The sequence below is a fragment of the Hyaena hyaena genome, unplaced genomic scaffold (genome assembly GCF_003009895.1).
Source record: "Hyaena hyaena isolate Hyena2069 unplaced genomic scaffold, ASM300989v1 scaffold_38, whole genome shotgun sequence".
Taxonomy (NCBI): domain Eukaryota; kingdom Metazoa; phylum Chordata; class Mammalia; order Carnivora; family Hyaenidae; genus Hyaena; species Hyaena hyaena.
Window position 1 is genome coordinate 1,229,906 of NW_024080670.1, and position 17,619 is coordinate 1,247,524.

Genomic DNA, 17,619 nt, shown 5'->3' on the forward strand with positions numbered 1-17,619 from the left:
CGCCTTTTGTGCTACTAACATTTATCCAGTTTTCTCTTAGCCCCGTGCCAGCTGCTTTACACTTATTCCTATGTAACACTCATCACAGTCCCAGAAGATGGAAACTTATTTGGCAGAAAAGGAAACTGAGGCTCTAGGGACGTGAAGCACTGGCCACCATCACGCAGGGAAAGGTAGCAGAGCTGAGGTTTGAACGCTGGCTGTCTCACATCCAAGTCCAAACTCCTGTGATACATTCCTCGTTACGAAAGCCAGAACTCATTTTTGAACGTGCCAGAGATCTACATGTTGCCTCTCACACATAACTAGACAGGAAAGCAAAATGAGCCGTTGCGATGCAGAATAAATGCAAGCCTTGGAGAGAAGCGTGTCCTTCCTTCCGGGCCCGCCCAGGGCGTAGTGGGTGGCAGAGCCCTCGTCAAAGCCGTCAGGTTAACGCCACTGGCAAACGCTGCCCCATGACAAAGACACCATGATTCTTGCATTTTAAAGAGTCCCTATATTTTTTTTTATTTTGACCAGTAGAATATCTTAAAATTCTAGTTAAAAGTAGAGAAAATTAAGGTTTAAGTCTAAAGTCTTTCGTTGAATAACCCCTTTTCCCACCTCATTTGTTAGCAAAAGAGGCTGAAGAAAAAGAGTAAATAAAGTGTTCAGTGTTTGCCAGGTTGATCGAATTCCAGATCGAAGAAGAATAGCAATAAAGTGGAAGATTGGCATGTCCCCGAGTCATTTTCCATGTCCCCCCGCATCGTTCGGCCCCCTCTGGGAGCCGAGTCTGGGGACGAAGCCCACGCACAGGGCCCGTCAGGGTAGAGTGGCTGCAGCACCCGCGTGCCAGCAGTCCACGCTGCCAAGAGCCTGGTCCGGCCACTCGGTTCTTGGAACTTTCCCCACTTTCTTCATTACTCCAAGAGAGGTCATGGCGGGGCGGGGTGGGGGGGCAGATTCAGTGCTGAGGTGTCCTTCACTTGGCATGGGTTCCTGCCCATTCCAGGGGACGTCGGCAATGTCTGGAGACACTTTGAGTTGTCACGACTAGAAAGGTGAAGCAGGTGCTGCTAGATCTGCTGGGCAGAAGCCGGGGTGCCCTGGCTCATAGACCCCCCAACACGGGACAGCCCCCCCCCCCAGCAGAGGATTACCCAGCCCCAGGTATCGGTAGTGCTGCAGCTGAGAACCCCCATTCCGTAGCAAGGAACTGTGGGCATGACCTTTGCCCAGGAAGACCACTACTCCGGGTTTTGGTGTCGCCCTTTAAGAAGGGTTGGATTACTCTGCTCTGTCCCGGGTCAGCTGCCTGAGACAACATGAGTGCAAACCTGTTGTCTAATACAAGCCCACGGGCACAACGAGGGGGGGTGTTGGGGAATCTGCCAACAGGTGTGAACTTGGAAGATTGTCGAAGAAATCTGAAAACACATCTGTCATTTGCTGTCATCGCTACATATTGCTTATGAGCTCCCTTGCCTCTTAGAGCCGTGTGTGCCCTCATTTTAATCCCACTTTTTATGCCTGACATTCCCTGTTTAAACACACGGAGGCTTGCAGCTCAGTAGACAGCACAGATTCAGATCCATCTGTGGCTTGCTGAGGGTTGCTCGTGGCCCAGGCCCTGTCCCGGGTGACTTCACGTGCTGTCTCATCTACTCCTCTCCGTAACTGTGTGCGAAACCGTTTATTATTCCAAATACACAGAGTTTGGGCTCTGGCCCACATTTTCTTTTCTGTTTTTTTTTTCTTTTTTTTTAATGTTTGTTTATTTTTGAGAGAAAGAGAGCATGAGCAGGGAAGGGGCAGAGAGAGAAGGAGACACAGAATCCAAAGCAGGCTCCAGGCTCTGAGCTGTCAGCACAGAACCCTACGTGGGGCTCGAACTCGCAGACCGAAAGATCATGACCTGAGCTGAAGTCGGACACCTAACCAACTGAGCCACCCAGGTGCCCCGGCCCACTTTTTTTTTTTTAATGTTTATTTATTTTTGAGAGAGGCAGAGTGTGAGTGGGGGAGGGGTAAAGAGAGGGGGAGACGCAGAACCCAAAGTAGGCTCCAGGCTCTGAGCTGTCAGCACAGAACCCTACGTGGGGCTTGAACTCACAGAGTGCAGGATCATGACCTGAGCCGAAGTCGGACATTGAACCGACTGAGCCACCCAGGCGCTCCTGACCCATGATTTTTTGATCAAAATCTGCTTTTCCCTTAAACTTTATGCACTACTTCCACACACATTCTCATTCATGTCCCCACAGCAAGCTCTTTCGATTAGCCACATTAGGTAATATCCTCCCCTTTTTTCAGATGCAGAGCCTGAAGCCACTAGTCCCCAAGCCCAGCAGTGGCTTCGCACCTAGGCCCTTCCTCAACACCACTACCCTCAGGTGGCTCCCAGTCTGTGTAGGGCCGGTGGCTGGTGCAGGGAGGTTGTGCCCGGCAAGGGTGGGGGAGGGAGCTCCTGCCCCTGGGGCTGCGCAGCTGGGCAGCTCGAGCAGGGCCAAAGCTGTGGGTTCCCGGTTCTAGCGAGGGCTCCATCTCGTCTCCTTGTATGCCCTTCTGACCGCTGGTGGCATTTTGCAAGAAGCCAGAGTCAAACAGGAGCAGAGGTGCTGTGACCGCACGGTGTTCAGAGGCCGTGAATTCTGGGAGTGCAGTTTGCTGGAGAGGTAACGGACAGAACCAGACTCTGCTAAGTTGTCAGCTCCTTCGGTAGGAGCCCAGGGCAGCCTGGCTCTTCAGTGACTCATTTGATCTCTCTGCACATGACAGAAGATTCTTTTTGCTCTGAAGTGCCTTCCTGCCCTTACTGGGCACCTCCCATCTTCAGGTCAGCCCCTTTCTTCCTCGCAAGCCTGATGACATTTTCTTTCTTTCTTTTTTTAATTTTTTTAAATGTTTATTTTTGAGAGAGAGAGACAGCATGAGCAGGGAAGGGACAGAGAGGGAGGGGGAGACAGAGAGCCTGAAGCAGGCTCCAGGCTCTGAGCTGCCAGCACAGAGCCTGAGCTGGGGCTCGAACTCGTGAACTGTGAGTTCATGACCTGAGCCAAGGTCAGATGCTTGACAGACAGAGCCACCCAGGTGCTCCCCGATGCCATTTTCTTATAAGGTTTCCTGCTTCCTCCCCATCCTTCATCATCCCTGGTTCCAAACATGTCCCGATGTGCTGAGATGGCAGTGCTATGGTCAGGGGCCTCTGGCCACGCTGGCCGCCAGGATTTCAGGCACATTGATGTCTGAATGTGATTCCTTCATCCTCATGTTCTTTGTGGCCCCGGTGGGTGACGGCAAGGCAGAGAGCTGTTGTCCGTGAGGTGGGTAACAGGTGGCTGGCCCCAGAAACAGTCAATAAACATGTGAGATCACGAGAAGAGAAAAGGTGAAGGTAAAGAGGCACTCCCCTCTCCTCAGAGGACCTTCTCTCTGTGCGCTACAGACCACCTTTGGGGAAGTACCCCCTGGAGAGAAATCAAACTGGGTCTTTGAAAGTTGTCTGACTAAAGAAGCTGTTTACTTTTCAATCCCGTTTGTATCTTTTTCTTGTGCTATTCCCACGGAATAAGTGCCTCCAGAATGGAATGTTTTTCTTTAAAGTGTTTAAGAAGAAGAGAGCTAGTGTTCAGAATCAGAATCGCTTCTTATATATCATTGGCTTATTTCCTTGTAGATTATTATTTAAATCGGCATTTTTCTGGAAATGTTTTTCTTGGCCCTGGTTGCTTTTATTTCTATACCCGCCAGACCTCAGAGAACGCACCGGTGGCAGCTTTCCGCATTTACAGCGATCGTAATTTGCGCTGGACTACGTAATAAGTTCTACTTGGATAGGAAACCCATTTTTGGATTTATCTGTTCTATAGATCATCCTTGATTTCCCTTACCTGCCAACCAGCTGGGACCGAGGCCTCTGACATTAGGACCATGTAGAGGGAGGTTGGAGAAAGGCACCAAGGGAGAGGGTGTGTGGGTGTGCGCACGCACGTCCACTGACTGCATTTGAGGCATCCTGTAGTCAAGGAGAAAAGATTTGGGCGTGGGAGTTTGAATACTGGTAAGTGCAGGGCTCTGGGCTTTACGCTGCTCCCTGCTGGGCTTTCTTCGGGAGCAGAGGGACTGTGGATGCTGTCAGCATTTGCTGCACGAGTGAGGATTGAATCATTGCACCTGCTCCAGCCTCTTCCCCTTTTCACCCCAGGGCATCCACCCCTTCTAGCCCTGGGGTGTCCAGACCCTCTGGGAGAGCCAAGCCATTTCATGCAGCGGGAGCTACACCTTCGGATTCAGCGTGGGAATCTAGTGAGGGATCATTTGAGAATGGGCTTGGAATGCAAATGCCTCTGACCGTCTTATACTGACCCTCAGATCTTTGAAAGGCCTGGGATCTCTTGATTTGATTTACTGGCTAGCTATGCACCATGAGATTTAACTGCGGGTTCTCTACGTTTCCTACAGCCATCAGCAAATTAGTCCTCACTGTGCTAAGGAGTGATAATACCTCAGTGTGGTGGGGGGTTCCTCGCAGCAGGGAGGCCACATCAGTCTCTGTACCAGGCAGGGAATTCAGAAATGTCTCAGTGAACTGTCTTGGTCCGAGCTCCCTTCTGCTTCCTAGTTCAGCCTCTGTATCCTGACTGCAAGCCTTAGAAAGTAATTTGGCCTGGTTTCTGCAGCAAGAAGCCTTTTCTGCTCGCATCAATCTCAAGCTAGTTGATAGGAAATCATACTTCAGTTTTTTCGAAACCGCTCCCTTTAATCTCTCTCCTCCCTCCTTATGCTTAACATTTCCTTTCAGAACCTGAGCTGGCTGGAAGAGAAAGAGAAAGAGGTGGTTAGTGCCTTGCGCTACTTTAAGACCATTGTGGACAAAATGGCTATTGATAAGAAGGTACTCGAGATGCTTCCGGGGTCAGCCAGCAAGGTGCTGGAGGCCATCTTACCCCTGGTGCAGAGCGATCCTCGAATTCAGCACAGGTGAGTCACCCTGAGACCCCTTGACTGTGTCAGCGCAAGGGGCAGTTCAAACTTAGGGCTCCTCGGAAGAGCAAGGGGCGTGGGGAGGGAAAAGAGCCTTCTCTACGCCCTTCCCAGCTATGACTTGATGCTCTCCCAAGGCAGAGGTCATTGTTGCTCATGAGGGCCTTGACCCCGAAGGAGATTTCTAGCCTTGCTAGGACTGTAGCCACAGGGCAAGTCTGTGGTGGCTTCTTTGCCTTAGGTCATTGGCAATCATCTCATTGATTTGGACACGTTTCTAGTCCCCTTCCACTGACTGGGGTTTATTTTATCACGACATAAATCCTCTTAATATCAAGACCTAGCCTGGCAGAGACCTCAGCTGCTTAGCTGATTGGGCCACGAGAGGGCGAGAGTCCTGCTAGAGCCTGGATTAATGAAACCTTTAACCGTATCGAGCCAGGACCCCCCAGACAGCACCTAGGTTCCCTAGGAGCCAGGGATGTCGGGAGGAGCCAGGCCCCGCCCCAGCAAGCTTTCCTTGAGGAACTCATATGGCTGGAGTGTGTTTTCCAGTCTTTGTTGTTAGGTAGAGGAGGAAGAGGGATAGTAACTGCAGTCTTCAGTGAAAGCCTAGCAGGAGCTTCTTCTTGAGAGGCTGTCAGATGCCTGCCGGCTCTGTGTTTCTTTCCTGGTACCTGTTCAGGATAAAAGCATCCCTGTTTTCAGTTCCTCGAGATCGCTTAGTGTCCGTAAAGCCCCGTGAGATTGAGCCTTTGTGAACTGTTCTTGGAACTTGGCAACGGAGCGCATAGTTTTCTTCTTCTGGGAGAGAATGCAAACAGTGTCTTCATTTCCAAGCAGCTCTCTGGCCCGGGCCGTCCACCCTGGAGCTGCAGCTGACCTCTGTAGATTGTGGCCTTTCGGCCAGTTGGTGGCGGAGGGAAAAACTGTCGGGATGGCTTGGCCCTGCTACCATCTTCGCTTTTCCGGGCCTTTCTCCTGTCCCGGAGGAGGCACTTGAGGAAATGAGTCCCTTCGTGCCCTGTTGAGTGGCCACACGTGGAGTGTTTTATGTGCGGGGCTCGAGACCGAGCACGTGTGTCTGCCGTAGTTAACGCCATGCCCAGCTTGTAGAAGGGCCCAGTGCTGTTCTCCTTGGAAGGGGATGTGCCCAGTGGTACACTAGGGTCAGATGTGTAGACGGCTTTTTATGCAGAGTGCTCCTCCCCCGCTTCTTGCGTGAGTGTCCCTACCGCGGTGGAGTTAGAATCTAGTGGTACCCAGCGGAGGTACCCAGCAGAAGCTCTGCTGGGATTTGAAGGGGGGAGAGTCAGGGGAGACCCCAGAGTACAATTAAACTTCCCGCAGGAGGAGATGCTGGAGCGGGACCTGAAGGAAGAGTGGGAATTCGGCCTGCGGTCCAGGCAGAGGGACGGGAAAGCAAAGGGTCTGGGCCCGGCAGGGTGCGGGTGTCCCTGGAGGGCGGAGACACGGCAGTCGTGGGGCAGAAGGGGGCCTCGCGGGGGCACTGGCCGAGGCACGGTGGGCAGCTGGGGTGTGTGCCACTGCCCCCCGCCGGCCACACGTGCGAGCCTCCCTAGGACAACCCGGGACAGTCCTGTAGCTGAGTCCTGGCTGCTGGGGCTATGGCTCCTGGAGTGCTAGCCTGAGGCTGTGCCAAGCAGCCTCCTTTCCAGAGGCACAGACCCTGTGATCAAGTGAGGGGACAGTGGTTTGGGGGCATTTTGTGTCTCTGGGGAGATTTTATAACTATGTTGTAATCAACAAAAATTACTTGGTGTCTGTAGCAGTTTTCTAGAGGGAAACAGAAAGGCCCGGGTGTGGCCGTAGGAGCGATGACTTTCTCTTCTCGCGTAGGCCTTTGGCTAATACCAAGGGTTCTTCTTCCTGAAGTTCTTGCAAAGCCAATTGATGATCTTATTCTCGATCACCCGGATATCTCCTCCTCAAAGGTTTCTCTTAGATTCCTTCCATCATCTCGTTCCTCCCAGTGCAGCTTGTAAGCTGGAAGGCGTTTCCTGCCTTCTGCTCAGAGCTTTTCTGTGGGTTGGGTCCCAGCTGGCGGGCCCTCGGTCTCCCTCCGCTGGGGTGCTGGGGCAGCGGCGGACCGGCCTTGGAGCAAGCAGCCTGCTGTTCTGCGTGAAAATGAGTGGAGGGGCTTTCTCCCGTGCCAGGGGGGGTCCCCGGGGACGTTTGGCCCACTGGACATTCTCCTAGTACAGGACCCTTCTTCCTTCCTTAACGGCTTAGCCCCTGACCCAGAGGAGCATTCCAGGCCAGCGCAGTGAAGCGTGGCCTCAAGTACCACATTCTTCAGGTGCCCTCAGGACGTTCCCGCTCACTGCAGGTGGAAATGAAGTATTACGTAAGAGTGTCTCCCAGCCTCCTTTTCATCTAGTTATGGCCAGTAGGTTGACAATATGATTGACACTTTGGCGGAGTCCCCCATGAGCACTTTGGCAGAAGGCGGCCATCTTTGTTGAAAGAGACCTCACCTGGCCGTGCAAGGAGGAGGAGGGGGCGGCCTGGAGTTGCTAGAAGGGCCTTCCCCCCACCTCCCTCAGGATGGCCCCACCGATGGCCCGGCCCCCTGCCTGGGGAGACCAGCTCCTGTCCCCTCCCTCAGCCCTCTTCCCAGCACCCAGTACTGTCACTCGCATTATTCTCTGAGGCAGCCAAAGCCTGGCTCTCCCGGGGCCCCTTTGGTAGACTGTTCTGGTTTCTAAGGGGACTTGAGGAGTTTGCTCTCATTCTCCCTGACTGCTCGCTTCTCCTGCTGGAACACGCACAGAGCGCAGCGACGGGCTCAATGGAAAATGTAGATCTCCTGGAGGGTGTTTTGCTCTCACCTGATTCTGAGGAGCTTCTCACTAGAGCCTTGTTTGGTTCAAGGTTTCATTATAAACAGCTTTGTTTTTTGAACCTGTTTGAATCGTGGCTTACAATATTATATCTTTTCCTCCAAATTCAGCCTCTGGCTGCTCCATGTCTGCCTCATTCTTTTTCTCCCCCAACTCTTTTTTGAGGGGAAGCAGGGGCATCCCCCAGATTTTCCACATTATTGCTCTTCTTCTCTTGTGATATGTAACATTTAAAATGGAAAAATGATCCTTTCCATAATTCCTAAAGAAAACTATCTCTGGTTAATTATAAGTGTGTGGGAGCTCTATCAGGTCTACATTTTGGCCTCCCCTCTCCACTCCCCAAGTCATCGGAAGTACCCGGGCCTTCCCGTCTGTGTGCGCTGGCGGCGCAGGGAGCCCCTCCCCTGCTGTCCTGCTTGAAATGCTCTGTGTCATTAGCCCGTGGCTCTGGCAGGTCTGCCGTGGCCCTGGTGCAGAGGAGGGGGCTCAGCCCATGTTGGAAGGAATTCTAGCGAGCTACAGAGCCATTGGGGCTCATGCTTAGAGGCTGTTCCCATAAAGGATCCTGCCTGCTAAAATGCCACAAACCTTGTGCCACATCTAACATGCGTGTTAGTCTGCCTGAAAACAAGTGTGTAGTGCTTTTGACCAATGATTAGCAGCTAGGAGGAAGGGAGGGGGGCTCCATGCCTCGACAGAGGTCAGAATCATGCAAGGGCCGGGGAGCTCGAAGAAGCATATAAACTACAGAAATAAGCAAATAAACTGTGGTGGAATTTTTATAGGTGACATGTGGAAAATGAAAAAAAAATTGTAACAGTCTAGTAGAGTCTGAACCTCTGTACAGGGTACGTTGGATGTGTCAGGGCATAGGTCCAGGGGGAATGTTTGTTATGAAAAGGAGGCATGGGTCTTCCGCAAAGAAAGATTGAGAAATAAACCCTCATCCCCGAGAAACTATTAACCAGTAGCTTCAAGTAACAGCCGTGCTTCAGACGGTTCACATCCTCTAAGAAACTCTTCTCTTCCCCCAGCTCAGCCCTCTCCTCCTGCTACAGCCGGGTGTACCAGAGTCTTGCCAACCTCATCCGCTGGTCCGACCAAGTGATGCTGGAAGGGGTGAACTCAGAAGATAAGGAGATGGTCACAACGGTGAAAGGGGTCATCAAGGCCGTGCTGGACGGAGTGAAGGTAGGACATGGGGCTGCCGGCGGCCTCCCCGCTGGGCGTCTGTCACACAGCAGCTTATTCCCAGGCTTCACACGGGAGAGTGAGCATTTCCAAGCACCTCTGCTGTTACCGCGCTGCTCTGTCCGGGGCCACTGCTCTCCAGGACAGATGGCTCTCAGGGCACCGAGGCCTGCTTGGCTCGGGGGTGAGAAAAGCTGCCAGGCGCGTGGTCAGCCTGTCCTGAGCGTGTTCCCAGTGCTCAGTGAGTCTGCGTGTCACAGCCCCGGCGGTGCGTGCCTGCCAGTCGACAGAGCACCGGGGATCTTGTCTTTGCGCTGAACTCGCAAAGACTCGCAAAGACTCGCTGAACCTAGAGCAGAACTCGCCGCAAGTCGGTCGCTACCTTTTCACATTCTAAGAGCTTCTGGATTCTTGGTAGAAAAGTAGAATTGAGATGGGTTAGAAGTGAACCCTTCCGGATCTGATGCTCTTGACTCGTTCTGTGAATTTATTGGCCAGAGAAGCCGGAAACAGCCTGATGGGAAATTACGAAGCCTCGTTAAGGTGGGAAGCAGAGGCCCTAGAGGGTCTGGGTTGGGGTCCATACGACAAACACTAATTGACACAATAGGTCCTGTGGGTGAGGAGCAAGACAGGATTAGCGACCGGGAGGTGTGACGTGGGTGAGGGTTGGGATCCGGACTGTGGGCAGTGGGAAAGTGGAGACCCTGCTCTTCTGCGAGGCCATGCTAGTAGTGGAAAGAGGGCTAGCCTGGGGCCCACTGGGCGAGGTTTGAATCCAAGTTCACCACTTAACTAGTCTGTAAACCTGAGCAGTCTACTCAGTCCGAGGCGCTGTACCTTAATTAACTCATCTGTGAAATGGGTTACAATGATAGTGCCGTATATCCTAGGATTGCAGGAATTGTTAAATTAGTTAATACATAGAAAGTTCTTAGAACAACACCTAGTAAATACTAAGCACTCAGACTTTAGCTGCTGTTCATTATTGATTTTGTGGTGCTAGTTGCATGCTTGGAGACCAGGCTCTTGGCTTAGGGTGAAGAAGAAAACAGCTGTGCCATCCTCCTTTCTACACCCTTCAGTCCAAAGTTGTAGCCGAGGTACTTAACCTAGGTCCAAGAAAACCTCCTTCACCACTCAGCCGTCCCATCAGATTCCTAAAAGCTGCCTCCTGGGATTGACATCCCGTGGAAGTTCTGGAAGCTCTAGAGAGTCAAATGAGGACCCCCAGATGGCAGAGGCACAGAGGGAAGGCTAAGAAAGCCTTGCTTAGCATTATGAATTGCTCGGGAATGAATCGTGTCGACCGGGGCCACATGAGTAGGGCTGCGCATCTGTGGGGACGTCAGGGAGCTCTTTTAGACGGAGGCTTGGCCAGACGCCACCACGTCCCCTCCGATGGCCCGGGTTCTCTACGCTCCCCAGAGTCTTGTAAAGGGTCTGCCCTGTCTGTGCTGCCTGCAGTATACACATTCTCCCCATCGCTTTCCCCTGGAGTTCCCTGAGGTCGGCAGTGCAGAACGAGACGTGACCTGGGTCACACTCTGCCGGCAGAGTGTGTGGAGTTCTGGCTTGCGCACCCCCCTGCTCTTCCTGTCCAGGCTTCTGGAAATGCTGTTATTGAAAGTTGTTATTTTGCGAGTGACATTGTTCAGATTTCCTTGTACTAAGTTATAACGAGATGATCGAAACAAGTTAGAGGCCCCGGAACAGACGGGATGGAGCTTCTGTGTGCAAAGCTTTGTCACGTTCCAAGTCGCTTTTCATTATGGGATCATTAGAGGGCCCCAGTATGCATTGAAGGGCACGTCTAAAAGCAGTGTTTCTCTGATTTCTCACATTGACTGATGAGAGAGGGAGAGAGAAACCTACAGATTGTGAACCTGTCAGTGTCTGGAAACAAATAACTTTTCCACAATTGTTTTTAAGTTGTTTATTTTGAGAGAGAGAGAGACAGAGACAGAGAAACAGAGAATCCAAAGCAGGCCCTGCACTGAGCCCTCAGCACAGAGCCCCATGTGGGGCTTGAACTCATGAACCGTGAGATCATGACCTGAGATGAAACCAAGACATACTCTCAACTCTGGATTTCAGCTCAGGTTTGATCCAAAAGTTGTGGGATCAAGCCCTGCATTGAGGTCTGCACTGAGCACGGAGTCTGCTTGAGGTTCTCTCTCTCCCTCCCCTCCCCCTCCGCATTTTCCTCCCCCCCCAAAATAAAATTAAAAAATAAAAATACTTGACCCAGAACAAAGAGTGTCTAGGTGATGACCTCTGTGAATCCAGTTTTGTCTCGTGTATTCAGGATTCATTTCTCGAGAGCCTCCTCGAATACCAGTCAGGGTCAGAGGACTGGGAATACGGCGATAAAACTGGCACAGCCCCTGAGCGGCAGCTCAGGATCCACAGGGGAGGAGGGCCGCAGAACGTGTAATTCTGTAAGCGTGACGAGGCCTGGCATTCCGGAGGAAAGTGGCACGTGGCCTCACTTGGTCAGGTGTTTGGGTGTTTCCTATTTCCGGGTGGTCAGAGACTCTGCGCTGAGGGAGAGACAGGCCAAAGCCAGAAGGGGGTGTGCGGGGATCGGCCTGTCGCTGGAATCAGTCGAGGCTGCAGGGATGGTCTGAACACCGAACTGGTGCGTTTGTTGCCAGGATGTCACAGTGACAGCAGCTGGCATTAGTCCCTCCCAGGGCTCCTAGGGACTCTTGCAGTGGGTGTGGTCGCCCCTTCACAGGTGCGGGAACTGGCTCAGGCAGCCCAGCGGTCAGCAGCAAGGTCATGACCCCACCCGGGCCTGCCGGACCCCAGACCCCTGCACTTCCTGTCACCCTTGGCCGGCCTCCTCCCACGTGAGGGGGACACAGCGTAGCCCAGGGGCTGCCTACGCCCCCCCCCCCCCCCCCCCTCCCACCCGGCCTCCAGTCTCTCCTGTCCCCACCAGGCTGAGGACACCGTATGAGCCTGGCGGTGGTGATGCGAGAGGGCCTCATTCACTGGGAGGGACGGGCCGTTCAGGGGCCATGAGGATGGCGTCATCCCGCCCGTAGCCGAGAGGCTGGCACGTGCCTTTAAACTGACTCCCGTCTTCCCAAGTAACGCACTTCAATTTCCTGTGAAACTAGAGGCTGAATTGGATTCAGGTTTTTCTATTTCAGGTGCTCCCTCAGTGCTGCCCTGCACCTCTGTCAAGAGGCATCGTTCCCATTTTATTTTAATTTTTTTTAAAGTTCATTTATGTATTTTTGAGGGAGAGAGGGAGAATGAGCATAAGCAGGAGGAGGAGCAGAGAGAGGATGATCTGAAGTAGGTTCAGCACAGAGCCCGACACGGGTCTTGAACTCATGAACCATGAGATCAGGACCTGAGCCGGGGTCAGACTCTTAACCGACCAAGCCCCCCAGGCGCGCCTCCCTCTCTGACGTTAGTAGCCATCCGTGATTTTTGCCTAGATCCATTCACTGATCAGAGGTTTCAGAACGACAGCTTCCTAATGCTTCGTGCTGAGAAACACATAAATGACAGGCGCCCCCCTTGTCAACCGAGGGATCGTTCCGATAGAAGAGGCAGGAGCAGGGCTTAATTCCTTCGTTTATTCACCAGTTTTCAAAATAACCCGTGTTTACTGTCACCCTTTAACATGACCAGTGAGTTGAGCTTTTTAAAATACCCTTTTGAACTCACAGGTTCATAGGCATCGGCCATGCCCCAGTGCCCCGTGCTTCCTGGGGCCCAGGCCCCATCTTTGCCACCGAAGAGGTCCCTGTGACGTGACCCTAGAAGTCTTCGATGGTTTTCTTCTTAGTTGTCCTGGTATGAAAATCTGCTCCAGGCTTTTATCATCTGATAGTTACTTGGGGGATGGGGTGGGGATAAACGGCTTTATTGAGCTATAATTCCCATACCATATAATTCACTCACTTAAAATATATATAGTGATTTTTTTTTTTTACTGTATTCACAGACTTGTACAGCCATCACCACAGTCCATTTTAGAACATCTTCATCACCTTCCGAAAGTAACTGTCCACCCTTTATGATCTCCCCTTCTCCCCGCCATGTCTTTCCATCCTCCCCACCCCCCAGCCTTAGGCAGCCTGACCTCTATATTTGCCTATTCTAGACATTTCATATAAAAGGAGTCGTGTACTCTGTGGCTTTTTGTGACCGGCTCCTGTCAGTTAGTATAATGGTTTTGGAGTTCACACATGCTGTAGCATATATCGGTACATCCTTTCTTTTTATAGCCAAATAATATTCCACTGTGTGGATATACCACGTCACACTGTTTTCTCGTGGGCGTTTGGACATCTGAGTTTCCGCCTTTGGGCACCTCTGAGGAACGCCGCGGTGAGCGCTCCTGGACACCTTGCCGTGGGGGTGTGTCTTCGTCTCTCCTGGTGGGACGCCTCGGAGCACCTTTGCGGCGCCACGCGGCAGCTCTGGGCTCCATCTGGTGTTTCCTAAAGCAGCTGCGTCATTCTGTGTCTTCACCCGTGGAGGATACGGCTTCGGCTCCTCAGCCTTCTCCACGGCCTCCATTCCCACCGGTTCTTTTTGGCAGAGCCGTCTCGGTGGTGTGGAGCGGTTCTGATGTGCATTTCCGTGAGAGCTTATCATGTCCAGTCTCTGTTCGTGCACTTACTGGCCATCTGTCTGTCTCTCTGGAAAAATGTCTGTTCGAGTCCTTTGCACACTTTTTAACTGGATTTTCTTTGTATGATTGAGCTATAAGGTACCTTGTATGTTTCTCACCACAGAACTGGAATCAGCCAGTCCTCTAAGGAGCCCTCTGCTGGGCGGTGGGGTTGAGATGTCATCGCTACTGGGGGCTCCCGCCATTAGATTCGCTAAGGCCAGACGCATCTGGAGTTTCTCCTGTACTTGCAGTTCACGGTCAGCACCACCAGGGTTTCCACTTAACCTCATCAGATTCGGGGCCCAGTTTTTTTCCTCCCGCACTGAACTTGAGGTCTTTTCTGGCTGCCATGTCTTTGGTCCACTTGAGGACGGACAGCCAGTGTCTTGTGGCTGGAGCGACCCTTGGGGAGCTGACTTCAGGAGTCACTCAGCACCCAGCCCACTGTTCACAGCGCTCCCTGAGCCGGAGAGGGAGGCCACTTCCTCTGCTCTGTTGCTGCCTCAGTGATTTTGTTCTGCCGCTTCGGTGCGGGAAACTCCCGCTGGTGGCCTCCGTGCAGTGTCCTTAGGGAAGGACTTGTTGTAGGACAGCTATTCGAGAGAGGGGCTCTGTCATGGCCTGAACCCAGAAGACTCACAGGGCCAGGAAGTGACGGAGGATGGACAGCAAGGGGCCGGGCTGAGGCGGGAGCAAGAGCGGTGGCCCCTGCTCATAGAGCGGTGCGCTTCCCAGGGCATGAGCCCGGGCGGGCACCAGCCGCGGCATGGTGGCCTTGTGGCGGGGACAGCATGGCAGCCGGCCTTAGGAGCATTGCCCACAGGCACGTAGGGAGCCCTTTCCTGGCGCGGCCCGTGTGCTCTCTGCCACCAGGGGCGGCGTCTTCGCGCCAGGGAGAAGGCGGAAGCACAGCTCCTACTTGGACTTGTTGAAGGTCACTTAAGATAGGAGCATCTCTGTGACCATTTTCAGTACGAATACAGTGAGCACAGAAATAAAGTATTATGCCCTTAGAAAAAGGCTTTTCCCCATTCCCTTTGGCCTTTTGAAGACTGCTTTTCAGTGAGCCGGTAGATGTGTGGCTTCCAGCCGCAGGCTGTGGACGCAGCCCGGCGCGCCTTCCACAGACTCTCACACCTGAAAAGTCTGGCCTCCCTCTTGGAGACTCTGCCTTTAGCGGGAATCGGGCTCCTGCCGCGTCCCAGACGGCCGGCTTGGAGTGAGATTACGGTTGTTGGCGCAGTAGCCAGATACGCGCACCTTCTAGACGTTCTCTTCTGCCTCCCCGTTGGGCTGGAAGGGTGGTAGGGGTAGAAAAGCTGCCTGCCCCTCTGACACCCTCCAGCAGCCACGGCCGGCCACCCAGCGGAAGGGAGTTACTGCGATCGTGCCGCCGTCTTGGAGTTCAGGTATGCACTTGACTTACGTGTCCGTCATCCCATGACCCCTGCGCCATTGCCCAGCCGCCTCTCCGGAAAGATGGCATTCTAATTATAATTGCTCGTGCATCAAGGAAGAATTAGTGGAATTTTTTCCTACGTCAGCAGATGCAAGGACGCATACTTCTGTCTGTTCTCTCCCCCTGCTTGGGGAAGCGAGTGAATGTGAATGTGGGGTGTCCAGGACATGCTGCTCTGGCCCTCCGACCCCCCCCCCCCCCCCCGGCTACAGCGATCCTCGTCTGTGCAGCCCGGTGACCAGCTGCGTCTCCCACCTCCCACCACCTGCTCTCTCCTAAACCCGTCGTCCATCTCCCATTTTTCTGTCTCGGCCTGTCCGTAATCACCAGCCGGGTAGCTAGTCTCTAAATGCCCGTCAGATTTTATTTAACTTCTGAGTTGTAAAAACAGGAACATACGAACATTCTCCTTTCTTTGTCTAGTACTTAACTCTTAAAGATCTCACTTCTCTGTGTGTCTCCAAGAATAGGCGCCGGCTGTCCCAGGGGGACGGGGGAGGGGGTTGGTGCTGATCCCGGCTGTACTGTGCAGGCCTTCGGTTGTATTTTCTCTTTTTAATTAGTATTTCATAAGTAATAAGTGTTTCATTGTAGAAAATTTACAAAACATAAACAAAAGCAAGAAAATTAAGGGTATTTCATAGCCATACTTTTTTCCTAGACCTGTATTCTTGTTTCCATTAAAAAAAATTTTTTGTTAATGTTTGTTTGTTTTTGAGAGAGCGTGATCTGGGGAGAGGCAGAGAGAGAGGGAGACTCAGAATCCGAAGCAGGCTCCAGGCTCTGAGCTGTCAGCACAGAGCCCGACGCAGGGGCTCAAACCCACAAACTGTGAGATCATGACCTGAGCCGAAGTCAGATGCTTAACCAACTGAGCCACCCAGGCACCCCTTCTGGTTTCCATATTACAAAACATATTGCATATAAGCCATTGTACCACCTGGAGCTATTTTCCACCTAACATTCTGTTTTCTTTCTGTGCCATCATATATTCTCATGAGTTTTTTATTGGCAATATAGTGGTCTGTTGTTTGGTGCTATCATAATTTACATAATCTGCATCTAGTGTTAACTACTTAATTATGTAGCATTGGGTAGTCTAATTGTATCTGTTACATACAGTGTTGTGATGACCATCCTTTGCAGCTTATTTTTTTGCATACATCCATGACCTTTTCCTTGGGCTAAATTATTTTATTTTATTTTATTTTAATGTTTATTTATTTTTGAGAGAAAGAAAGAGAGAGAGAGTATGACTGGGGAGGGGCAGAGAGAGAGGGAGACACAGAATCCAGAGCAGACCCCAGGCCCCGAGCTGTCAGCAGAGCCCCACGCTGGAACTCATGGACTGCAAGGTCATTAACTGAGCCTGAGTCAGATGCTCAACCGACTGAGCCACCCAGGCACCCCTCCTTGGGCTAAATTCTTATAAAAAGAACACAGATATTTAATTTTGACACTGACAAATCGTCCTCCAAACAGGTTGCTCTCAAAGCACTACTCTACCCACCGTATCTGGAAGGTTCCATTTTATCACCATCAAAGCTGGAGCTTCTCTGATGATTAATGAACATGACGTTTATGTTTGTGAGTTTCCTCTTTGGTGTTAGTTTTCAAGTGTTCGTCTTTTTTCTCGTTTTCATGTTTCTGAAAGAATCCGTGCATGAGGGAGGACACTAACCTGCCTTAGCACATGCGTTGTGATTGCTGTTGTGGCCTTTTGCGTTTGGAGAGGCTTTCCAGCCTCACCGAGGGCCATGTTGGTGTTGCCCACTTACGCTGATTGCTGCCCCCTCTGTAATTTAAAAATGGGTATTCATGCTGAAAGACTGAATTCCGCGCCCCAGCCCCCGGACACAAGCAGGTCTTACCCAGATGTCTATCAACAGGAGGACGGATAAAGAAATGTAGGTTTGTGCACACGTTGGGATATAGCTCAGCAACCAGAAGGAACAAATTACTCGTGCACACAAAAATGTGGATGGTCCTACTGAGGAGCAGAAGAGAGACAGAGTAGGGTAGGTTAGTGGTTGCCCGGAGCTCCGGGTGCTGGTGGAAGTGAGGAAGGGCTGGTAATGGGCACGGTTTCTTTCGTAGCAGAGCAGAAATAGGAAAAGTCATAGAGCTGAGGGCAGCTCAGCCGTGAGCCAACGAGAAACCATCGGGCTGGCTTTTACGGCATGTGAGTGAGATATCCACAGAGCTGTTCAGGAAAGGTGGATGCATGGGGCGCCTGGGGGGCTCAGTCGGTTAAGCGTCCGACGTCGGCTCAGACCATGAGTTCGTGGGTTTGAGCCCTGCATTGGGCTCTGTGCTGCCAGCTCAGAGCCTGGAGCCTGCTTCAGAGTCTGTGTCTCCCTCTCTCTCTCCGGTCCTCCCCTACATGCTCACTCGCGTGCTCTCTCTCTCTCTCTCAAAAATAAAGATTTTTTTAAAAATTAGAAAAAAAAGATGGATGCAGGAGTGTACATACTGTAACGGTTCCATTTATA

At 52.0% G+C, this 17,619-nt stretch overlaps 1 protein-coding gene across 5 annotated transcripts in view; it reads left to right on the top strand.

Moving 5' to 3' along the window:
- RAPGEF1 (Rap guanine nucleotide exchange factor 1) overlaps positions 1–17,619 on the top strand; it is a 130,299-nt gene that overhangs the window by 69,048 nt on the left and 43,632 nt on the right. For all 5 annotated transcript variants that reach the window (XM_039229563.1, XM_039229560.1, XM_039229562.1 and 2 more), the window contains 2 exons: positions 4,787–4,965; positions 8,870–9,026. In XM_039229563.1, coding sequence (XP_039085494.1) covers positions 4,787–4,965; positions 8,870–9,026 — 336 coding nt within the window. The remainder of the gene's footprint in view (positions 1–4,786; positions 4,966–8,869; positions 9,027–17,619) is intronic.